General features: G+C 37.3%; 3 protein-coding genes across 8 annotated transcripts; all 3 read right to left on the reverse strand.

The window, feature by feature from the left end:
- Positions 1 to 399: 399 nt before the first annotated feature.
- LOC130407774 (mitochondrial fission factor) lies at positions 400 to 5,812 on the reverse strand. 6 transcript variants are annotated; one of them, XM_056730992.1, is made up of 8 exons: positions 5,721 to 5,812; positions 4,912 to 5,133; positions 3,857 to 3,966; positions 3,642 to 3,736; positions 2,069 to 2,248; positions 1,674 to 1,739; positions 1,154 to 1,229; positions 400 to 1,020 (listed from the first exon to the last, which is right to left on the reverse strand). In XM_056730992.1, the coding sequence occupies exons 2-8, from the start codon at positions 5,114 to 5,116 to the stop codon at positions 889 to 891; spliced, it is 864 nt and encodes a 287-aa protein (XP_056586970.1). In that variant the 5' UTR covers positions 5,117 to 5,133; positions 5,721 to 5,812; the 3' UTR covers positions 400 to 888. The 6 variants fall into 6 exon arrangements, with proteins under 6 accessions (XP_056586970.1, XP_056586968.1, XP_056586971.1 ...); XM_056730990.1 differs by lacking the exon at positions 5,721 to 5,812 and adding an exon at positions 5,502 to 5,520; XM_056730993.1 differs by lacking the exon at positions 5,721 to 5,812 and adding an exon at positions 5,283 to 5,491.
- Positions 5,813 to 6,302: 490 nt separating this feature from the next.
- LOC130407775 (transmembrane gamma-carboxyglutamic acid protein 3) lies at positions 6,303 to 12,530 on the reverse strand. Its single transcript, XM_056730996.1, has 4 exons — positions 12,450 to 12,530; positions 11,513 to 11,558; positions 9,863 to 10,023; positions 6,303 to 9,756 (listed from the first exon to the last, which is right to left on the reverse strand). Exons 2-4 carry the CDS (start codon positions 11,520 to 11,522, stop codon positions 9,205 to 9,207), a joined length of 723 nt encoding a protein of 240 aa, XP_056586974.1. The 5' UTR covers positions 11,523 to 11,558; positions 12,450 to 12,530; the 3' UTR covers positions 6,303 to 9,204.
- Positions 12,531 to 13,884: 1,354 nt separating this feature from the next.
- On the reverse strand, positions 13,885 to 16,699 carry ripply1 (ripply transcriptional repressor 1). The gene is made up of 4 exons (XM_056730997.1): positions 15,861 to 16,699; positions 15,486 to 15,564; positions 14,707 to 14,780; positions 13,885 to 14,498 (listed from the first exon to the last, which is right to left on the reverse strand). Exons 1-4 carry the CDS (start codon positions 15,923 to 15,925, stop codon positions 14,297 to 14,299), a joined length of 420 nt encoding a protein of 139 aa, XP_056586975.1. The 5' UTR covers positions 15,926 to 16,699; the 3' UTR covers positions 13,885 to 14,296.
- Positions 16,700 to 25,516: the final 8,817 nt, after the last annotated feature.

Consider the following 25,516-nt stretch of genomic DNA (forward strand, 5'->3'; position numbering starts at 1 on the left):
CATCTGCCAAATGCATAAATGTAATCATGTATCAGTGTACCATGTTCTGACTTCACCATCCAGAGATTTTAAAGTCAACATCAAGTCAAAACTAACCCAGACATTCCTGCTATTATTATTGTCATGTATTCCACAAAATACAAGGGTTGTCTTTGTATTCTTCCATGACAATATTTGTCATTGATACGTTTCATTATACGTAACTTGTTTAGCCTGTCACCTAGGCTGAAAATAATGTTAAACAACAGCCACACAGCTAATCTGGCATTTGTTTGGTCTAGCTTTGATAATGCCGCTTTCAATCACTGCACTTCTAAAATCCATCACACTGTAGAAGTAAAACCCAATGTGATGTGACGCCTTTTAATCTTAATATTTCACAGAAATGAAACAAACAACAACAATTTATTACAAGTTTTATTTTAAATATACATCACACATCAGGTTAACACCTTATTAGGTGCAGACAATTAAACATGATATTTCTAACGTAACTTGCGACTCTTAAAAACACATACTGAAAATCCAACATTTGCAGCAATTTAACACACTTGGCACATGATCACCCGCTACTACAAAGATCGATGAAAATGGCCAGAGAATTCAATACCGAACATGCCTGATATGCCACTTTTACACCACATTTCCATCAGTGCTTCACATCACAACTGTGATTATATGACAATACAAAAATTTTCAGCCTCTTTAAGTGAATTTCACAGTGCTCTACATGAGGGGTTTCTAGGCCTCCATGTACTATAACTGGGTCAGCTCACAGCAAAGACACAAATATCTCCCGCTTCCTACTTTCCAGGACAGAAAAAGCGCTGCTGTATAAAATACGAGCTGTGTTTTTATTGTTATGGAGGACGTCTGCAGTGTGAGCTGTCATCTACGCATCCACAGCCAGCCGTTGATCAGGCAGGCAGACGCCAACAGAGAGAAAAGCACCAGTTCCGTCTGTCTGCGCTCTGCATTTTGTCTGTCTAGACATGCTATCCGTCTGCTCATCTTCACCACCTGAACCAACCAAATCAGACCAACAAGCTAAGAAATCAAAAGTCCTACAGGTTTAAAATGATGCAAAGTAACTGTTGAGTGGATTTTCATTTGGAGGCGGACCTCAGCGGGATGATATTCTAAAAGCACTGACCTGTCTGCGGAGCACCATAAATTCAACAGCAGTTCCTGTGTCGTCCTCTGGGCTGAGCCAGTACTCCTGTGATGCACTGTAAAGAAAGACCAATATTAGCATGACGTTTATCATTTATTCACACTCCTGTCTCATTTTAAACCTGTATGAACACTTAAGAAGATATTTTGAAGAATGTAATAAACGAACAAACTCTCCCCCGCTGACTTCCATTATATGGACAAAAACCACGAAGACATATCTCAAAATATCTTCTTTTGCGTACTACCGAAGAAAGGGTCATATAGAGGTTTTGACTGACATGAGATTGAATAAATAATCAAATTTTTATTTGGGGGTGAACTATCCCTTTAATGTCCTAACCTAACATCACTGGTTTACCTGCTTTAAAGGGCACGACAACCATTCATGTGCCCTTTACTATAAAACACAACTACTGCTTCACTCTCAGGGCTCTGAACAGAAGTGTTCTGCTAAACGTGTTACTGAATATCAAACAGCACACATGAGCCACGTTCACCTTGTCCTGCTCTGGTCAGGTTGAACCTCCACAGTCTGTGAGGGGCGGTTTTCTGAGTAACCGAACCTTAAAACACAAGAGACACCAGAAGCCCCAGTGGGCGGCATTGAACGTGGTTTCTTTTACAAATCCACTCAAAGTTAGTAAGAAGCGAGGACTAAAAGCCCAAATAAGCATGACAACTCTGTTTAAAACAATTCACCGGCTAAACAGAATTTTCAGCCAAGAGAGTCACCTTTAAAAGCCCCATAAGGTTTTAAAGCATAATTTCAGGTTAATTCGAGTGACACACATAGGGATAGGGTGGGTTTCAGCTCAAGCTGGTTAAATATCTACAGCCCGCAGCAGCAGGAAGAGGACGGGGAGGGAGGGGTGCTGAGGATCTTCTGGGTCACCTGGAGGAGTATTTACTGGTAACAGTCTGGAGGATTTTCTGAGAAGCCTGCTGGCCCAGCTCCTTGGCGGCCTGCAGGACGCTCTGTGGGGAGAGCAGGTTGGGTGGGATGGACGGGATTCCCTGGGGGTTTGGTGGGGACGGGTCTGAGTCTACAGCAGGTGGACGTCCAACACGGCGGCTATTATGGACAGATCGAAGGAAGGTACGAACATATAGCACCATCACTGTTATTTAAAAAATCCAAACCAAAGTACAATGCAATCTCTATATTAGTGCTGTGTAAAGCATTACCCCTGGTGGGTTAATGTGGTATTGCAGGGGGGCTTGTTTTAGGCTACAGTAAAATGGTCAAATATCCATTGCATTTTTGCTATCGAAATGTGTAGCTCCTGTAGCACACATTCATGTAATTTGTCAATTGTATGGAGTGTTAGAAATTACAAATACAATATAACAATATAATTATTATCTTGCTCTTACCAAAATAGGTTTAGCAAATTAAGAAAATAAAAAAATTATGTAGTACACTATAGTATATAGTATCAAAGTACTTTATATTATTATGTAGTGACAGTATCATAGTAAATCGAACTGTAGTATACTTACTATACTATAATAATGTTCAGAAATATTTAAGTATTATAAAGAAATGTGCCTGCAGTATACTACAGTACTTTTTTATGTGAGGTTGCACATAATTCACCTGAAATCCTTACAAACTATAAATCTTTGATTTCTATCAAGAGACTATTGTGTATATTTTACTACCAAGAAGAAATATATATATGACCCGTTTGATCTTTGAGAAGCTCTGCTCTATATGATTGTGTCAGAGACTTTGACTACAAGCAACATGCTTCTTGAGATTTTGTAACAACCTTGTGATTATGTCAATACTCTGGTGCTTCCAAATAAAATCTCAATTGATGTTGGTTTCGAGACCACAAATTTTCCTCTTCTGCCACCTAGTGGAGGCTTAGCATTTAGCATGGAGCCAGAGGTCAAATATAACAGCGACAGTTTAAGATTATAGACCATGCAAGTGCATCAAACACATGTATCTATACATAGAAGAAAGCAGCTGATCTGTCATTCCTTTATACTCCGGACAAAATATCGAATTTGTGTAGTACTTTTATTTATGTATAGTGTCTAGGATTGTATACATTTGTTTATGTGAATATGTCTATATATTTACAATGTGTATATGTGCCTAAATGTGTTATGTGTATTACTATTACAATGTGCACAAAAGAGAGCTTGAAAAATTAGTTGTACTATGACAACAAAAGGAATTATATTCTGTATTCATATTGTAAATGAAAAAATCTTAAATCATAGTCACCCAAATTTACATTAATGCATTCAGAAGCTTGTGAAAAAGCAACTTTGATAGTACACAAGATAATATATTTGCTAAATGTGTTCCAACACTATAACTTGGCACCGGTACATTTTTGAAGTATCTTGTACTGTGGCATGGGGAAAATCACCCAGATACACAAAATGAAGATGTTGGAATCATTGTATACATCTCAACACTTTAAATAGACAGTAGATGTTGGACTTACGGAGACGGTGAGAGAAGTGCCTGTTTAGGGTTTGTGGGGGTTCCAGGCGGGGTCCGACCGAAGGCCTGGTCACTATAAGACCTACGGAGTGGACTCTGTCCCAAAGATGTAATAAACCGTTCAGCCTACATAATCAACTACATAAAATATCAAAGAATGGCAAGCAACTGACAACACATTGCTTGACACATGTACTTCAGTTCACGTTTCACTACCTGAACAGGCTCTCTCAGGTACGACTCTCTGTCCCATGAGCCATGCTGCAGGTCCCACATGGATGAGGTGTGTTTAGAGAAGAGCGGCCGTGGACTCAGATCAGGAACATCTGTGGAAAAGATCATCAGGGCATTTAAAGGAGTAGTTCACTTTCAAAATAAACATTCATGATCATTTACTCACCCCCCATGTCATCCAAGATGTTATGTATTCATTTAATTAGTTGAACATTACATTTTTTTTTCTCCATATAGTGGACTTCAAACGGTTGAAGTGCAGTTTCAGGGCAGCTTTAAAGGGCTTAACATGACACCAGACGCTGAATACGGTCTAATCTAACGAAACGATCGGTCATTTTCTAAAAAATACAAAAATGTATATGCTTTATAAACACAAATGCTCGCCTTGCACTGTTCTGCGATGCGCGTTTATGACTTCACGTAATACGTTATTACGTTTAAAAGGTCACGAAGTACCGAGTCAGTGTTTACAAGTTGAATGTGCAAGTTTTCAACGTATTTACCCATTACGTGAAGTCATGAACTGCATCGCAGAACAGAGCAAGGTGAGCATTTGTGTTTATAAAGCATATCATTTTTTATTCTTTTAGAAAATGACTGATCGCTTCCCTTATTCATCATCTGGTATCTTTTAAAGCCTTTTGAAGCTGCACTGAAACTGTAATTCTGACCTTCAACCGTTTGGAGTCCACTGAAGTCCACTATATGGAGAAAAATCCTGGAATGTTTTCATCAAAAACCTTCATTTCTTTTCAACTAAAGACACAAACACATAAACATCTTAGATGACATAGGGGTGAGTAAATGATCATGAAAATGTATTTTACTTCTGGTCTATGTGTTTGGTTTTAACATCTTGTATTTTATATTTAATTTATGCTCGCATTCCTTGAGTATTGGATTGTATACGAATTGTATTCAACTGAATTAAAACTACTCCGCATAGGCTGGTTCTTTGCGGAGTCTACCGGAAGTTAAGTTTAGGCCACATAACGGTTGTTTATGTGGTTGCCGATGAAAGAATTAATATTCACCTGTTAAGGCCAGTCTGTCCGGTATGTGCATGCTGTATGATGCAGACACACTTTCAGATGTCTGGTCTGCAGACTCGTGCCTGTGAACCGCCGGTCCGAACCGCAGCCTCTCGGGCACGCGCATCTTCTGGCTGATGACCCCGGTGAAGTACGGGTCGCGTTCACGCAACGCCGGACCGTCACCAAAATACCCCGGAGATGCCATAACTTTCCCTGCACTACCTGAGGAGGAATAAATATGACGTTTTACTGGTAAATATAAAGTTTTATAGGTCTTTTTGCTAAAGTTAAAGATTGGACATCACCGTTTAACACAGTTTTACGTAAGCAAAGCAACACAACGAAGAAATGGATATACACATTTACCGTACATTAATTGTTGTAATTTGACGAGATAAATGGACTATAAAGTAACACGTATTATGTTTATAACTTGCTTGCTATAAAAGAGAGTGAGTGACCAGTTTGTGTACACAAGACAAGATCGACTCAAGATCATCCAGTTCTGATCTAAAGTCGCTTTATAACGTTAGTTGTGAAACACATTACACGTTTCTATAAAGCTGTACATAAACGAGAACAAACAGAACCTGTTGATAAACGTTCATCGGCTACATTTATCAACTCACGCATAACACATGGTTATAAAACGCACGACTGTGTTTCAACAGTTCAGTTTTGAATCTTCTACGCGTATTTATAAAGCTCTATTGTTATATAATCCTATTGTTTAAAAGTCCGTTACAATTGCTGTCCGCGGTCACAAAACACTTATCAAACTTGAGCTTCAACAAAACTGCTCAACTCACCTCCTGTCAGCTTACGTCGACTGACGTAAGGGACGTCATATGACACCGGAGAAAAGACGCGAGGTGGGCGGGGCCTGCATTTTATTTGAAAGGGGTCGCGAGGATTATTTATTTATTTGAACATGAGTCAAATGTACTAAAAATAGCACTTATCTTTTTAATAGCTAATGTTAAAAAGAACCTGACAGGAAACATAGAATATCCTTAAACCAATTAGAGGAGGCTCTATGCAAATCCCAGCCAATGGCGTGAGTTAGAGGCGGAACTAACCTTTTGTTAGACAAACATGTTCGCAAAATTCAAGTAATTAATAAGATTAATATTGTTAATTCAAACAAACAGGACACATGTTTACTGGAATGTATTTTTTATTAGCCTTCCACTAACATCAGCGCTCTCACAAAAGGAAATTGGCACTTGAAATGTTAAATTAAAAGCGTAAACATGGGAATGGGATGAAAAACAGTTTAGAAGTAATATATGCTTGAATTGAATCAAATTAAAAGATTGTTTAACCTCTTAAATTATCAATAATAGGGATTTTTTGGCCAAGTCAAGATAAATTCATATTTCTGAGCAAAATATAAACAATCACAACACTGTATTTAATGCATTTATCCAGAGATGATGGTTATTGTAGATTACATAAAACGTCAGAATAAGCATAAAAGCAAAAAATAATGTCTGACTCATTGGAAGCTCTGTTAGGATCATGGTTAGGATCCATACGATTATGTAGAAAGACAGATTTGTGATGGAAGACTCCAAAAACGATTTTAATGTTTTTAAAGTCAACGATCTTTATAAATATAAACTATAAAAGCATATATTTCACTAATGCTTTAACAGGTGTTTGACAAAATGCACTAAACATGATTGAAAGTTAGCCGTGTTCTGTATTCAATCTTTACATGAGCAATTATTTAACAGAACGTGAAAAAATAATATGATGAAATACCATGCGTCAGTTTACTATTGACTGGTGCGTGTCACAGATCTAATTATATGTATTATTTATTCAAACTAAATGAATATTGGAGTATATCATATCAATTTGGTAGAGGATTGCCATGATGCCTATGACGAGGGACATTTGATACAGCGCATATACAAAAGTACAATTGTGTTATTATGAATTACAATAACAGAACTGCTTATGTTGATAAAAGGTGGTCTAAGCAGTAATAGAGATTTGACATAAACAGAGCCACAGTGAAAAATATATTGAAATGAAAAACAATGTAAAAATGCATATAATGTAAAATCATGCAGTTTGGCTTTGAAGAAGAACAATGGTTTTGGTATTGTATATAACACATTTAGCATATAAACCATAAAGCATGTGGCTTCTGTGGCACATTCTTCATAGGTGCTGGCAACAGGCATGTGAACACATCACATATACACACACATATTCTCCAACACGTACAATTTTCTTTCAATTTTTATGTCTTGAATATAGATAAACCACCTACATCCAGGTCTTGCTAACTCTGAAATAGTGTGACATTAAACATTAGACACAGTCACACTCAGGCCTCTGGTCCAGCCCACCTCTCAACACTCATCATCCGCTGAAGATCTGTTGGTCTGAGTTGTCTCTGCTTTAAATCTTTAACAACAACCAACCCTGAACCTGATCCGCAGTTTATACCAGCCTCTGTCAATGCAATCTCCAAGCTGGATGCTCCATCAATGCAAAAGACAGCCCGTCAGGGCATTGTGGGATTGATCATTGGGACATGAGCAGAGACACAATCCAAGTCAGCAGTTTGTCTACACAGCTACATTTTCCCATCATCCAAGATCTTTGAGTATACGCAAGGTCATCCGACCCTACTGTGCTTGTTTTTATATTCAATCCATTCTGATTGTTTGGATGATAGTGTTTGGTTACTTTTTTGTACAATTAGCATTTTGTAATACAGCACAATTACATTAAGGCTCTGTCAGTTTTAGTGCTTCGCCCAACACATTTACAATATCAGTCTTGCATGTAATACAGCCATATTGTTTAGTGACAATACCGCTCTCTTTCGACACATCCCGGTCACTCAAAGGTTGGCAGTGTGAGAGATTATTTACACGTTTACTGCAACGTCAGCAGTTCGTTGGTTTTAACCTGAGCTGGAGATACTCGATATAGCCGCACGTTACAAACAGGCAGTTTGGTTGACAAGTTTGAGCACAAGCTAAACATCACACGCAGAGAGACAGTGGGGGTTAACACAAAGTGAAAACAAGCAGCATTATAGTACAGTATAGCACCCGGTGATGTCTAAAACTACACAAAACTATACAGATTCACACATTTTCTTAAGCAGTTAGTAAAAAACAAAGAGAAAAGACATTGTAAACAGTCGAGGGGAGAAGAAAACGGGAATTCAAATGCCCGGAATGTTGTATTATCCACGATTGGGAAGGGTGTTTGTGCATTTGTGTTTTGGGAGAGAGTGATTGTGTGAGCACAGTATTTGAGGTAAAATCTCTCAATAACCGTAGGCAGCTTGGAACTGCTAAGCAGACTATTCGATTGACTATTTGTACATGTATCTAAGGCCTAAATACTGAGTTTTTGTATTCAGAGGTAAAAAACATAGAATCGTGTTACATTCTGTTTAAATTTCTGTGTTTGCGTCTATAAACAAGCAGATTGTGTGCATACGTGTAAGAGTGCATCTTTGACAAAACAGGTGATTTCACATATATGCGATTTAGCTTGTTGTACTTACAATCTACATCATGTGATAGTTTATTACTAATTCTAAGGACTTTTCTGTTGCCATGTTTTTAGACATACTGCTGGTATAAGAATTCACAGCGTTTACGTTTCTTGAAAATGATGGAAATCAACTCGGCCTTAAACAATTGACTTCACACATTGATTGTAATCTGATGATCATCCAATTTATGTTTTTCTTACATCGTGTAGTCACAGACTGTCTGGTCATTCCTATGACATACCAATTCGATTTGGCACATCAGCCTGTTTTTCCCCACACAAATGCTCTTTTTTTTTGGCTAGCAGACTCTGAAGCTTGATACCCGACAATGCGATTATGATTCCGCCCAGGAACTTGGCATCTCCCATTGAGGGATGGATCTATTTCGCGCTTACTTTTATACAGCGTCTTTCTTAAGGGTAGCAGCTTAGTCATGCATTGTGGCGTGAAAGCTCAAGCGAAGTAAAAAGGTGCGCGGAATGAAGATATTTGTTGTGCGAAGAAACGTGAAGGCAGGAGTCTAGAAGACACCTTGCATACAGCAACTCTAGGATTCAAATTTATAAAACACAACCATGTTACCAGTGCAGTCCACGTGTTGACCGACAACACAAGGCAACCGCTTATAACTCGGGAGGTCAAAACTCGCACACTCCCTTCTGAGTGAGACCCACATTAGGATAAGTGCTCGGGAACTAGTGCATCACATCAAATGTTCCCTAACGTTTAGTGGCGAGACAGACCGTTGTGTCACTTTTCACTCACTTTTCTAAAACAATCTCCTCATATTTAGGCGGCGGATCGCTGTAGGGGGCGGTAGTCTCATCGCTGCTGCTCTCTAAGTGGCCGGTAACTTCTTCATAGGAGGGTGGTGGGGTGGCCCCAGATAAGTGGGATGCAACAGACAAAGATGAATCTTGAACGTACAGGGAGCGATTGTTCTGGGTGCGGTTACTGTGATGATGGGCATCCTGATTTGAGACAGAAGCTCCACCCCTCTCAACACCGCTGACCACCACACTGGGCCTCTCGTTGGCATGAGAGTTCTCTGAATGCGAGGGTGGGTCGCGATGCACCAGGATGCGTGGAAGGCTCCTGGTGTTGCGGTTAGCCAAATAGCGATTCTGGGTGTAAGCTGGACGCCGCCGCGTGGCTTTCTGCAGCTGACAGCGCCAGATAAGGAAGAGCCCGATGATGATGAGAAGAGCCACGCCGAGGAGTGGCACCACCATGTATACAGTGTCCGGACGATCTGAGCGTGAATCAGCGCTGCTGTTCACTGTGTAGATGCTGCGTTTCTTCCAGAACTCCATCTTAGAAAGAAGGTCAAGTTTAGCCAAGATTGAAATCATAAAAACTTTAAATTGGCTAAGGTTGTGCCGTCCGTGGCTGAGACTAACAAGTATTGCAAAAAATTACCGTTCGCTCCTTGTTTTCAAACACTTCATTGGCCTCCTCAAAGCTGCAGCTCTCCTGAACACACTCCCTTTCAATGTTGCCCTGCCGAAACTCCTCCAAGAAGCCGTTTGCACGTGGAAAACGTTTGAGGAGAGAGTTTGCATCCTTTCCACCCAGGAACGCTGAGATAGAAAGACATCTTTGGGATTTACTGAAGAAAAAGGTGTTATCACAGCAAACCACATACAATCTGAACAAGTTCTTGAAGAGATTCTCTGTGTTTGTTTCTGTTAGTGTTTGTGTAGTATACTGTTGCCAACTTGTCAGAGTATTTTAAAATGAAAACTCTACAATCAAGATACATGCCATGCCTTTTAACAATGGGCAATTCCATGTAAATGATAACCTTAAAATGAAAAAATCTAGTTTTTACCAAAGGTTTGCATCATACTGTGATAGGTCAGATGTCAATATTTGCTGGTTTAAATACCCATGTGAAGTCTCTCCTAAAGTTTTTTTGTGTAAAGCCTAGTTTTCCACCATAACACCGTTTCCACACTGGATGTGCGATGCGAAACGATAAAAAAATTTGAACCCATTATAATAAAAAATGTAGTCCATGTTGCGTCTCGCCTGTCGTGTTCGGTGTAGACACGGTGTAAAGTAAATAAACTGTCACATCCATAATGGTCCAGATTCCTCATATATGGATGTCACATCCATAAGACTGGAATTGCCCAATTATATATTTTTCATCATTATTCTGAGAATAATTCTCCATCCATTCATCATTCACATAAAAACATATTAATATTCTATTGGATTAATATATTCTAATTTCATAAGGGTCTTTCAAAGTTAAAATAAGTGCAGCACAGTTGAAGGCCTCAGGGTCTGCAGGAACCCAAAAAGCAGTGACACATCATCTATCACATCAAGGTTTATGACATTTAACAAGGGTATTTTTATTTCAGTCAGAAATCTTTAAAGGGGTGAAATGACACAGCTGAAACAAATATTATTGTTTGTTTTCGATGTAATGTGTATACACGTTTTAAGGTTCAAAAACGCTGTATTTTCCACATACCATGCATGTTTGTATCTCCTCTTTGCCCCGCTTCTCTGAAACGTGCAGATATTTAATAAAGCTCATCGCTCTGAAAAGCGAGGCGTGCTGTGATTGGCCAGTTAACCAGTGAGTAGTGATTGGTCGAATACTCCAAGCGTGTGACGGAAATGTAACGCCTCTTACCATATTTGGAACATCAGGTTCCAAAGCAATTGTACTGACAGGTACACCCACCTTACTTGCGTATACATTTGGGCGGTATTATTCAACTCATACCACAAATATTTGGTTACACGAGGCGTTTCAGGCAGGTCTGGGTGAGCATTCGCTTTTAGATGGAGTGCTTCTTTTACTTTGACACATTCATTTTTGCAATTATACATGTCTAATACATGCATGGGCATCTTATAACACATTAAAGACACAGAAAAACACGTGTTTGCGCTATATGACCCCTTTAAAGACTTTAAGATTCATATCTTAATGACCCTAAACCATATGTTAATAAATGATAATATCCCCTATACTTTTTGAGGAGAGCTGTTCCAGGACAATAGAAGTAAATGAGAGATAGTATACAGTATGGATGATATGGTCCTTACCTCCAGCCATGCTACCACAAGAGAACTTAATCTGAGGTATTTTGACCTGGAAAGATGAGAAAACACAATTGTCTTTTCTTAAGCATATATCATGTCTAATGTTCATGTCTCTAAATGTTTGTGGTAACTTTGTATAATAAATTGAACTGTGGTTTAACAAAACAACAAATTAAAACGGTCCAACAAAATAACTTCAGTGGCTTAAACATTAGTTCAAACACTTTTATGAGAGTAACAGGCTTTTTTCCTCACCCTCAAACCACAGAAGATTGAATGTTGCCATCTGTTAGCTGATATCTAGCGTTACATTTCTATGTAAGCTACTGCACGTAAAAGATCCGCTGATAGGGATGGAGGAGGGGCGGGGGAGGAGGTTCCCATAGTAACGGAGCGGGTAGATAGAGACATGCACGAGCTAAATTTATATCACTTGAGCGCCCTTCTTAACCAATTGATTTAATTCACTAGTTAGTGTCGTTTAAAACGAACAGGACAGAATATAAAACCACAATACCTCTACGTTTATTAACAATAAAACTACATATTTTTAAAAACACACGATGGAACCGTGACTTAGAGAAACAAATGGAAAACATTAAGCGAAGATAAATCCTGTAGACTTTTAAGTGTGACTGGATTTACGCTGGCTTTGAAAAAAGTGTGAGGAGAAATAATGAAAAAATAATGTACTGTAATTACAGTTTCTAAAGCCCGCTAGCTTCCTTAAAAGTACATCAAATATTAATCAGATACTCTCATTCTGAGCAGCTGACTGTAGTCCTCAGAGGGCTTTCTTGTGTTATTAAAATTGCACATTTGGAAAACGCGACGATGCTCGTGTAACACGCGCTTGATATTTATAGTTGTCGTAGAACTAAAACAAAACAACGTGTATGTTTCTCACTCGGGGAAGATACAAATAAATAGCAAAGCCTACCTTCCAGGCTGTTGTAATTTGCTAGTCCATTTCCATCCCTGTTTCCAACAAGGGAGCACCCACATGAGTCACAAATGTATTTTTTATTGACAAGTGGATGGACCAATGGGAGCCACGGATTTCCCCCAATCGTCCAATGAAATCCAGTGACGATTACGTACACGCAAAATCAGTTTCTTTGGGGAATGAGGGAAAATAAACTGGGTACTGTAGTTTGTGTGTGCACACGTCCACAGCTCTCCGAGGTTATTTTAAGAAGCATTTGCCCATGTATTCCTAGTCTATAATGTTTTATTCTTATCGGCATGGACGTGGCGCAAAAACATCAAATGACATTTTATAAGAGAAAGACTATGATATAAAAATAGAGTCAGGGGTCCCTCGTGATGCCACGCCTTGTGTTAAAAGACAACATTACCCATAAGTCTGAACGCTCATTTTCACGCTTTCCTCGCTGGGATCTTTAAAACATTGTTTATTTATTTATTAAGATTATTTATTAGTGAACATGTCCGACCGTTGCAATTAAAATAAATAAATAAAACAAATATCAAATTTTATTACATATTCATCTTCTCAAATTAAAATATTTGCTCAAATGTATGGCTGTCCTCACGTGCTCGGTAATTCCCACTTCAAGTAAAGTCTGGATTGAGTAAAATTAAAATATTAATGTTTATTACTATGAGAGTAAAATATAAGAATTATCTGCTTACAATAAAAGAGTAAATTATTTCCGGGTTGAAGTCGGTCTTTTCGAATCTCCGAGAGCACGTGAAGGCAGCACAAGACTTCATCCCAGACAAAAATAAAAGTTTGAGCTGTTTTAACCGAAAATGAATGGCACTGATATCATAAAATTATTTCCATTGTTTTATCTGAAGATGCACACTTGTAATATTTTATCTAAGGTATTTTAAGAAAAGCGACTTAAACATCCTAAAGGCATAGTCCCGGTTTAAGATAATCTTTGTCTGCGAAACCTGGCCTGTACCTTTTTAAAGTTTTTTTCTATAGCGAACTGTGAATTTTCATTTATATTTATAAATTTTAAACATTGAACATTTCGAGTCTACAAATGAGAAATTATAAAAAGCTATGTTTCCACACATAAACAGAGTAAAAGATAGAGAACAGAGCATATAAAGTGTTTTTAAATTTTGTTTTGGAATATATAAACTTTTTTAATTGGTTATTCATTAAGCTAACAAAACCGACCAATTGGCTACTTGTTGATTGTGACTTTCCAAATCTTCAGACTCTCCTAAGAGGACATTGTCACTGTCCTTTATCAAACCTTTTTTCTTTGAAACCTGGACAAACTGCAGACCCCCTTCAGGCCAAAAGATATGGTCTGACAACATCAAAGAAACATGAATCAGTTAAAAAAAGAAATTTATCTGAGCCCAAAAAACAACTAAAAACAAGCTTTGCACTCATTTAAATAGATTTAATTTTAACCCAAAAGTACAAAAGTAGAAAATCTGGCATAAATACATTTATACACAAACGTTATAAGTTAAGCATGTGAATAATAGAATACAAATAGACTTTTATGTACAAAAAAGAAAAGGCAAGAACCCTGAGATATATCTGAAACATCACTTCCCAATGTGGGAATGCACTTTGCTGTTCCAACAAGAATTACTTATATGCAAGACTTATCTTTTCTGTTCTGTTCTGAGAGAAAATAAGATGTCCAAACACTGAATTATTAATGCATTGACTTCTCTGATGGAGCATGTAATAAGGTGGTCTTATCCAGTGACTGTATTGAGTTTGTGAACTTCTCAGCATCCTTTAAATCACAGAACCGTAGAGTTACAAACAAGGATAGATTTGAAGACTCAGTTGTAGCTGGTGAAGTGTCCTTTAAGTTTAAGACACTCTTCATTGTCGCTGTCTTCGTCGTCCTCACAGCTGTCTTCCTCATCCTCGCTGTCTGACTCGTCATAAAAGTTGATGGTGGCCTGAACGGGGAAATTTCTGAGCAGAGCTTCGCCATCGCTGAAGAGGTAGTCAAAAGACTTTGATCTGGGCCAATAAAGCCTAAAACACAAAAAAAAACACTGTTATTATAATGTTTCATGTAACATAAACAAGCAATTTTAAAATCATAAAACACACAATCGCTTGGGTACAAATGAGGTTTTCACCATTAAAATAAGCCTTATTTTAAAATAACTTGTCTTTAATGGTTTGGATTAAATCACATTGCAAAACAAAACCATTGCACAACCAAAATAAAAGTACTGACCTGACAGGGTGCTGGAAAGACTGCGTTTTGCCATCTGTTGCTGTGTTGCCGTGTACTTCTGGCCTGGCGTAAGGCTGTAAAGAGTGAGAAAAGACGTGTCAGACCACATGTACAAAACGCAAACCGTCAAACAACGCTTCCTGTCCGCTGTTTATGAGGTGATATCCCTGCCAGCTTCGTGGGTGCATAACACCCAGGCCAGGATGCGAAAGCTGTGACAAGGAGAGTGTCAGGCTAAAGTGTTTGTGGGAAACTGATTTCAACTGCCTCCCCAAACCTAGAGGTGTCTACTTAAATCTTGGCAAGCGCGCACTTGCTCTCTGGGAGCTGTTTTTCCCTACACCTCGTCTCTGGGCACAGGCTCAGCCTTCACACTCGGACAGTGGTGCCATATGGCACAGTGTCTCTGGTGCTGCAGTTGCTCTCAACCTCACTTTGCGTCAATGCGTGGCTCGGTGTCAACGAAACAGCTTGACGGTCACACCTTCTGCTCGGGCGTAGCGGGCCTAATGCTCACCACATGCCTGTCTGACGCTTTCAAGTTACCTGCTGCTGGCTTTAATGATCTCTATGAGTCACCACATAATATTGTTGAGATTAAAATTTAAATAGTGTAAATTGCACGTCTGCTTTCTTTAACAGGTGCTGTTATTAGCTGTGGACTGATCAATTACACCAGAAGTCCAGTTTATTGTGGGACTGTGTGTTTTTTTACTTCAATAACATTACAATAACGATGAGATTCCATTTAAAACCGCAAAGGTGGGAAAAAAACTTACACAGGCCAGCTTCATTCTCCGGCATTCAGTTCGTGAATCCTTTCTGGTCACGAGCCACGGTCTCCACAGGGAAGCTGGGCTGTGAAACAGACACGAGCAACATGGTCAGTGTCAATCAAACGATCACGTAAAAAACTTGCGAATAAATGTAAGAATATCGTTGTCAAAGAGACTATTTCCACACAAAAATGTTATATCCTACATCAATTTACGATCACACAAATGAGATCGTATAAACCAGTTTATTTTAATTTGCTCATTCAGGTGCATGTTACATTTTATTGTGGGCTACATGTGTGCTTTTAACTTGTAATTTACCAAAGCTCATTGATAAAATTATATACAAATAGTAAAGATGGAGTAGGTAATGCTCACCTGCTGTTTGGATGCTGCATCTTCAGTGTGTTAGAAAGAGGAGCGGCAAAACACACAGAATTCATGTCTGTTTTCGTGGGCTGATAGTCCCAAATAGTCCTGGTTTGGAAGATCTTCGAGCGATGGTCCTGTTGGTGGAAGATGAGTCGCTGTCCTCCGCAGGGAAGTGAATGAATGAAGCGGAGTCGCTCTCCGGGTTTATATTAAGCTGGAGCCGCAGGGGCGGAGATAGAACTCTGGTGCCAATGCCAAATGACTTCAGCCTTTTTTAGGAGGGGGTTTGGGGAGGCTGTGGTGCTGTTTGCCAAATGATCGGGATAGAGGGTGCTATAGACATTTTGGTGTGAAGGCTTCTCCAGTTGTGTAAACAGTGCGCCGCAGCGTGAGGGTGAGAAATCTGGTACCCCGAGGTTATTGCAACAACACGGAGGGGCAAACTTGCACACCATCTGCGAGAAAGACGACGGGGGGGAGACACAGGAGAGGGACCATATATAATATAGTTAGTTAACTATTAGGTTTTGAGGCTACGTGAAATTAAGACTGGAAACGATTAAACATTGACAGCAGTTTGAAAATTAACATTGGATTTCTATGCTAAAAATAACAAAAAATACAGATTTTAAATGTTGCATTTAAATGTCATTAAAACCAACAATTCTATTTAGGCTATTGATATGTATAGAGACCATCGACATTTCTATTAAAACAATTGCCGCAATTCCCATTATGAGCCATTATAACTATTAAACCTTTGATTGATGTTTTTGATGGTTGCAGTAAGGATATGTCATAATACACTGTAATCATTTATTTAAAAGGACAGTGTCTAATAGAAACTATCGCATAAATTATATTAGTTTCCATTAAAATACCATTATGAAGCATTAGCTTTTTCAATAAAACCATTACAAAATTATTTTTTGTACATGTTTTGGGTGTTATTCAAAATGATATAATGATGTTGTATTGGTTCCCATGTTCAAGATAATACCACCAAAAGAAACCCGCACATAGGCTACCAGAAAAAATGACTTTTTCCATTAAAACAAGCCTGTCAGATTTTCTTGTGTTTTGCATGGTTGTATTTTTTTTCACAGATTAGGTTTAACTTCCGGTTACTTTTTTACTTTACAATGTAATACTGTGCAAAAGGACACAGATAAAATAAAAACCCATTAGACTGCGTCAACTTGATATCATCTCCATTTCTACTGTCTATCATTTCCAACCGACATCATCCACCGATCTGAACACAGATATTAACTCACACATATACCAGAATCACCAGATCCCCATAATTATCACCGATCTCCGGTCAGTCAGAGCGCCTCGGGCACTGTTTGTGCTAAAGCACGCGTTCGCACCTCAGCCCGTTAAGAAAGGTGCAAAAAATCTCACTAAACGGATTTAATGAGGTCCTAATGGGGGCTTGATGGACTCCATTGCTCCATTTGGAGAAGCAAATTTGCGAGAAGGCGTCACGCGGACCTCCTGCAGGTCCAGCAAACTGACCCGCGTTTAGGCAAAAGGCACAAATGGAAAGCGCGAGATAGCGACGTGCTACTACTTCAACATTAGAGATAATGTAATGAGATCATCAAATAACGTCAATGAAACTGAAGTGTTTACGTTACTAATCTAATTACGGAGGAGATGTAGAGCAAAACAGATATAAAACAGATAGATAGACAGACAGATATAAAACAGATAGATAGACAGACAGAGATAGATAGATTAGATAGATAGATAGATAGATAGATAGATAGATAGATAGATAGATAGATAGATAGATAGATAGATAGATAGATAGATAGATAGATAGATAGATAGATAGATAGATAGATAGATAGATAGATAGATATAAAACAGATAGATAGACAGACAGAGATAGATAGATTAGATAGATAGATAGATAGATAGATAGATAGATAGATAGATAGATAGATAGATAGATAGATAGATAGACAGACAGATATAAAACAGATAGATAGACAGACAGACAGAGATAGATAGATTAGATAGATAGATAGATAGATAGATAGATAGATAGATAGATAGATAGATAGATAGATAGATAGATAGATAGATAGATAGATATAAAACAGACAGACAGACAGACAGACATACCGACAGATATAAAACAGATAGATAGACAGACAGACAGAGATAGATAGATAGATAGATAGATAGATAGATAGATAGATAGATAGATAGATAGATAGATAGATAGATAGATAGATAGATAGACAGAGAGATATATAGATAGATAGATAGATAGATAGATAGATAGATAGATAGATAGATAGATAAATAGATAGATATAAAACAGACAGACAGACAGACAGACATACCGACAGATATAAAACAGATAGATAGACAGACAGACAGACAGACAGACAGACAGACAGAGATAGATAGATAGATAGATAGATAGATAGATAGATAGATAGATAGATAGATAGATAGATAGATAGATAGATAGATAGATAGATAGATAGATAGATAGATAGATAGATATAAAACAGACAGACAGACAGACAGACATACCGACAGATATAAAACAGGTAGATAGACAGCTAGACAGAGATAGATAGATAGATAGATAGATAGATAGATAGATAGATAGATAGATAGATAGATAGACAGATAGATAGATAGATTGTCTGTCAGATAGATAGATTGTCAGATAGATAGATAGATAGATAGATAGATAGATAGATTGTCTGTCAGATAGATAGATAGATAGATAGATAGATAGATAGATAGATAGATAGATAGATGGATAGATAGATGATAGATAGATAGATAGATAGATAGATAGATAGATAGGCAATAAGAGGTATGTTGTTTATTCTGTTCATTTGGGAGTCTTCTGGCTCATGGGGGTCTGTCTAGTCCCAGTCTGTTTTAACATTTGCTGATCTCAGAGTCATGGAAACCCCCTGCCACTAAGAGCTCTTAAAAAATCTTCTCCCCCATGGTCAGGAATGTCAGTAATCACCAGCCCTCTGTTCCCCATGTCTGACAAATGTGTTTTTCTTTAAAGCTAGTCAACACAAATCTTTAATTTAAAACAACACTATCATGATTAGTCTGAGTACTCCATATCTATCAAATCTCGAAATTTGCAATCATTATGTGATGTTTTTCTTCTAATGCAGAATAAAATGCTACACATTTAAATGGCATATTAAAACGTAAGTAGGCCTATGTCACAAAATGTTAGCTGACGACCAAAATTGACTGTGGACATAATTTACATTTAAGCAACAAAGTTTGTCCCACTGGTTTTGAATGATGATGAAGTTATATGTTTTTGAAATATTTTAACAATGAGGTGACCAGCCCATAACCCTTCCCTCAAGCCAAGATTGACTTAATCATTGAATGTTTTGAATGCAGTGAAGAATTTAAGAGGAAATTCCATAACTTTTTTTAGATTCACCAACTCTTGCTCTGGATTAACTGTTGAAAGAAGCACACTGCTGTTAAAAGAGAAAGAAACAACGAAGAAACATACAACTGTATACTTTTTAATCAGATTAGGGTTTTGTTGATCATGTTTTGTTTTTAACCTCATTTTTTTATTGAAAAGACATAACCTGCCTTTTTATGTATGTATATATTTTAATTTATTTTATTAATATAGTAAAAGAAACAAGAAAATATGAATTTGAGCACATTTATTTTAAAGATAATTATAAAAAAAATTGAGAACTAATTGACACACATTATAAAGTTTGTCACATGAAGATTTGTTTGTAAATTTCCTACGTTAAATATGTAAAAACTTTATTTTTGTGAGTGGACGGCCTTCCACAGTGCCCCTGATTGCATAAAGATGCATTTTCGTGAAAATGTCTATAGTTGCATTTATAGCTTAACTGTTTATCACAGGCATAATTGCCTTTATAGCCCTGTGATTTACCCCTGGCAAATTACTTATTTCCTAACCTGCTGGTGTGTGTCTCCTGGAGCTGAAGTGTAAATGTTTAATATAGAATTAAAGTTAGAATAAAACACAAATAGTACCTACATACATGTTGCCAAAAAAAGAAGACAGAGACTGTCCCCTTTTCTGTCCTTTCACACTTCTAACAAGATTTGAGTGGAAATGTCAGTAACACTTGCATGAGTTAACTACATGAATCAACACTGAACTTCTTCAACAGCTGTTCTAAAGCCTACTTAATGTTAAATTAGCAAATACATGTTTTACATCAAAAGTCTGTTAGCATTGGTTAACACACAAATTATTATAATCAATTACAATGAATAATTGTATTTATTGATTTCAAAAGTCAATGCTGCAAGAACTATTTTGCTTATTGTTAGTTTATGTTGGTAATGCATTTACTAATGTTAATGAATGATACTTTTGTGTAACGTGTAAGGCAACATAATGTCTGATCGACTTTCACACGTGAAAGGCAACATAATGTCTGATAATCATTTTTCTTGAATGCTTTATTTTCTCTTTATTTGGTTTCTATTAAGTTGGGTTAAAATGACAATTTTTACATTATGACCTCAGCTCAGGGTCAGAGTGTCCAGTTCTGTTCTATTCCTGTGAGCCAGTCATTCTCACGTCTACATAAGCATCACTCCACGGCTCATTTGAGGAGGTGTGCCTGGAGGCACCAGTCCTAACACCTCCACGGATCCATTTCTCCCCCCCCCTCTCTTCTCCTCTTTCCATGTCCCAGAACCGACATCTGTATTCCCACATCAGCATCTATATTCTTATTGAAATCTGATCCACCCAGATGTACATACATCATTTAGTCTTACTTAGTGCACATGTGAAGCAATATAAAAACATCCAGCAGGGGGCACTCCTTTTGTTTGAAACCTTACTAAGATCCCTTTAAATCTTATGCACACCATAAGTAATAAGTAATATTTAAATTAAGTAAGAATTACAGATGCAGGTCATGTTGCTTAAAATGTCTGGTCCTTCATTCACAGGAATGAGGCTAGAAAGATTACCTAAAGCTTGTATCGGGATCCAAACGATTGATTTTTCTTCTTTCAAATCAGTTAAAAAGTGTTTGTGTTTTGTTATCTTTAGTTTTAAAGAATCTCAGGCATTTGAAAATAGCAAAATATGTAGACAATGATGACTTGAAGAGTCAGAACCACACATAGACAAGACAAATCACAGATAAGATCTATTTCATATTTGTAATGTAATATAATTTTAAAAGAGAACTTGACAATGTCACAAACTTAATGTCAAATCTTCCAGAATATTTTACCTCTACAATCTACATTCTTTTTGCAGCTCCATATTCTCATTGTATTCTACTCAATTGTCTCTATTGTTTCTGTTGTTATTTCTGCAATTTTATGAGAAATATCCGAGACTGAAGTTGATATTTAAATGAAGCATCCAGAAAACTCTAAGCTATGAAAGAGCAACCTCTGAGCAATAAAAGTTTCCTCTGAATCCTTGATTCTCTTGTGTCTCATAAGTCACAGTGGGCCAAAGGATACAGCATATTTTATGCAGAAACTAGTCTGAAGATGATAAAATATTATCTTATCCAGACAGACTTTGGTATCCACATAGGAAAATTCTTCCATTATGAGGATGACCTATGTTCATGGTCAGTGTGCTCGTTTCAGTGACACAGTATTTCTCACATAAGCATCACACCTCATCTCATTTGAGGAGGTGTGTATGGAGACACCAGCCCTCACACCTGCACGGACACACTTCTATCACCTTCCTCAACTCTGTTTGCTGGCACCCAGTTACACTAGACACGCACCACGACCTGCATCCCTGTTCCCGTACCAGCACCTAAACACAGATATAGCCTGACCCCGCAATGTGCAATACATCTTGTTATTGTACATTCTTCTTTCAATTTGTTAATCATGTATCTGAATGTATCTAGAGTTAATTATTTGCAAGACTTGCAAGCATACCATGTGTTGAGTATACTCTATAATAAAGTATATAATGCCTATAATGTGTTAATGGAAGGTTACAGCTTAACATAAAAAATTTTTTCCTGCAGATGCGCACTTTTGTGACCTCCAGCTTAACTTTCAGTACACATTCACCAACACATTCAGTGCCTGTACATTATTTCAGATAACATTAAAAATAAATGTGTTTATTTTCAATATTCAATTCAAGTTAAATGCAAGTTTATTTATATGGCGCTTTTCACAATGTGCATTGTTCCAAAGCAGCTTTACAGGGGCAAACAGGAAAAACAGAAAAGGTAAAACACAGCACACTGCACGGTGTTTATCTAATGTCCTTACGATGTCCCAATTGCCTCCATTGTTTACCCCATGTGTAAGTCGCTTTGGATAACAGCGTCTGCTCAATGACTAAATGTAATGTAAAATGTAATGAACCGTTTCTTGGCTAAACTTGTCTCTCCAACATTTTGAATTAAGACTGCGATACCATGCTCAACCGCTAGATGTCAATGTACTATAGGGTTTGTTTAAATGCGTCAAAACTTCAGGACCCATTCAACAATTGTTTAGTGATTAAAAAGAAAATTCAACAATTCTCTTACTTAATACAATTACCATACCGTAAAATTATCATATAAATTAATATTAACATAAATTAAATAATTATATTATTAGACACTAGCCAAACACAAACCGGAAGTTAACTGGGGTCAGAGCGCGCGTCCGATGAAACGGTCCATAATATAGCCAAAATGAAGAGACCATTTCAAATTTTTAAATTAATTAACATCTCTGGATATATTGTGTCCAATCCAGTCCTGTGTCTGTTCAATTTCGACAAAATCAAACCTCTGGAGTGACAAAGTCATCCAATACGAATGCGAAAGACTGACAGTATGATTGTGATAAAAATGGATATCAAATTAAAAGTCTTTAAATACATGTACAAATATTACTGTTGTGTTGCTTAAAAGAAAAAATGAAATTGTTTCCGTGGCAGAATTTGAGGTCTGAAAAAATACAGAGATTTGTTTCTGTTATTTTGACCTGTTTCTCCAGTTTTCATTGTCTGCAAATAAATGCATAATAAATTTTGATTTCAAATCTTGGAGAAAAATTGTTTGTAGTTAACAGAATTAAAAAAAAATGGATCAAAGCTGTACTTTTTACAGTGATATAGGCCTAATTTCAGCGGTTAAAATGGATTCAAAGTGAAAAGATTCAAAAGAAAAGAGGCTCAAAGTTGTCACTATATTTCAACTCCTTTGGAACTAATGTGAGATTCTAAAAATCCCATCTATCAATTCTTCGGGCAGGAATATTGGTCAAAAAAATAAGTGCTTTATGTTATTGTTTGTATGTCTATACATCCAAATTAATGATGGAGATATAAAAACAATTATTTATTTCAATAATCAAAGGATCAGAAAAAAATACATTTTCAGTATTCTAAAGAAATGACCCATGTATTTTTAAAAGTATTTTATCCAATATGTCACTGTTGTTGGTTCTCTGTTTGTGCAACAATGCATAGATCTGAAACATCTTTTTTTATCAGTGATTTAACGGAACAGTTCACTCAAAAATGAAAATTCTATCATCATTGAATCACGCTTTTGTTATTTCATACCTGTATAAATGACTTTGCGCAGATGAACACAGAGAAAGATATTTGCAAGAATGTTTGTAATTTTCATGGTCCGGGACATCATTGACTAACATAGTAGGAATAATTAAATGGTAGTAAAAGGTGCCCTAGAACTCTTTGTTTTTCCTAAATTCTTCAAAATGATGTGTTCAACTGATTTTTTTTACCTACTATGGTAGTGGATGATGTCCCAGTACTAAAATTGCTAACATTCTTCTAAATATCTTTCTCTGTGTTCATTGGAACAAAGAAATGTATACAGGTTTAAATACAGGGTGAGTAGATGTAATCCTAGTTTGATTTATGACTTCTCACCATTAGATATCTTTGACTGCCATGTTTGAAATTGTCTGTGTATTTACTACATAGAGATTGAATTAACCACACCTCTGCTCATCTGAAACACAACATATGGTGAAGCAAGGCGAGCACTAAGCAGGCAAAGTAAACCTCGAGTTTTGTTCTTCCGGTAAATTATTTACATCTTAAGTGTGATGTTATAATTGCATTCATATTTATGTTTTCTATCACAGTGTAAAAGGTTAATCGAGCAGAATTGCATTAAGCTACGACCGTCTAGTGACCCTGTTCACTAATGTGCTCCTCACACTTCGTCTCTTATCTGAGGAGGTGTTGAGATGACACCAGGCCTCACACTGCAGACCATCACTATTCTCCTCACTTTCTGCTCGGACACACATGCCCAGGTCAAGACCTACAGGCAGAAACACTATTCCCACATCAGCACCTACATACTCAATCTTTGACCTGGACGATGACCTCACGCATAAGCATTAAATGATACATGCAAAAGAGTTTTACTGAAGACTGTGCAGGCAATCGCTGAACATGAGTGCAGTTTTCTCAGAACTGTTTTGACTGTTTGACCCGAATTCCAGCAGCTTTTGTTAAAAAAAAAGTGTTAAATTGTGCCAAGAATTTGAGGTCAAATTGAGAATTTAGATACATGAATTTTGTCTTTTCAGTGCTTCGTGGTACCACGACCAAGTGGTCAGAAATGCATAGATAAGCAAAGAATGAATGATGATTCTTTAGTGCCTAGCAACAGACCTTTGTGTTACAGGGTCATCTAATAGATGTGTGACTCTGGACACACCATCACCTCCCACTCGAATATCTCATTCGTATTTGGGTCAGTTAGTTTCTGCCAAATTGTTGTTTTGGTTACAGAGTAAAACCAGACATTTACATTTCCTGAAGAAGTTTGCATTATCTTAAAAATATTTCAATTTTAAAAAGTTGCAAATGTATTATAATTGTAGTTGTATAGACCGGTTCATCTGACGCGCGCACGCTTGACCCCAGTTAACTTCCGGTTTGTGTTTGGCTCGCGTCTAATAATATAATTATTATATTTTATCTAATTTATGTTGATATTAATTTGTTGTATCGTTTTACTGTATAATAATTGTATTAAATAAACGATTTGATGAGTTTTGTTGTATGTTCGTTTTATTGAATAAACAATTTGTTGAATGGGTCCTGTAGTTATGAAGCATTTTCAACAAATTTTCACCTCTTCTCCAAATGTTGTGCATTTGGAACTTGTATAATAAGAAGTATGAGCAATAATAATAGTGGGAAACTATAAGTGCTTATCATCAAAGGTCGCAGTGGGGTCGTTGCATGTCTAGTTCGGAGACGGAGTGTGCAAGTGCCGTTGTGGGAACCTGGTTCACGTGTGGAGAGAACAGAGGAGCAGAGATGGTGGGAGAAGTGTGTCCGTGGAGGCGTGAGGGAGGGTGTCATCCACACACACCTCCACAAAAGCGAGGTCTGGAGAGACGAGGTGAGAACAACAAGCCAGGGTAATGACACATGCCTGATAGGACTGTATAACCGATGCCTCAGTATATGAAGTGCATGATATTTCTTGATATTTGCTAGTAACAGTTTTACAGTACAATACAATACGATAAAGGCTCAAGAAACATTTTCAAGACACCATTTTCTGATATACTTGACAGATATTTTATTATAGCTGTGATTCATAAAATTTCATTTATCAGCACTCATAACTTAATATATCAGAGTGTTTACCACT

This window comes from Triplophysa dalaica, chromosome 19 (genome assembly GCF_015846415.1).
Source record: "Triplophysa dalaica isolate WHDGS20190420 chromosome 19, ASM1584641v1, whole genome shotgun sequence".
In the NCBI taxonomy this organism is placed as follows: domain Eukaryota; kingdom Metazoa; phylum Chordata; class Actinopteri; order Cypriniformes; family Nemacheilidae; genus Triplophysa; species Triplophysa dalaica.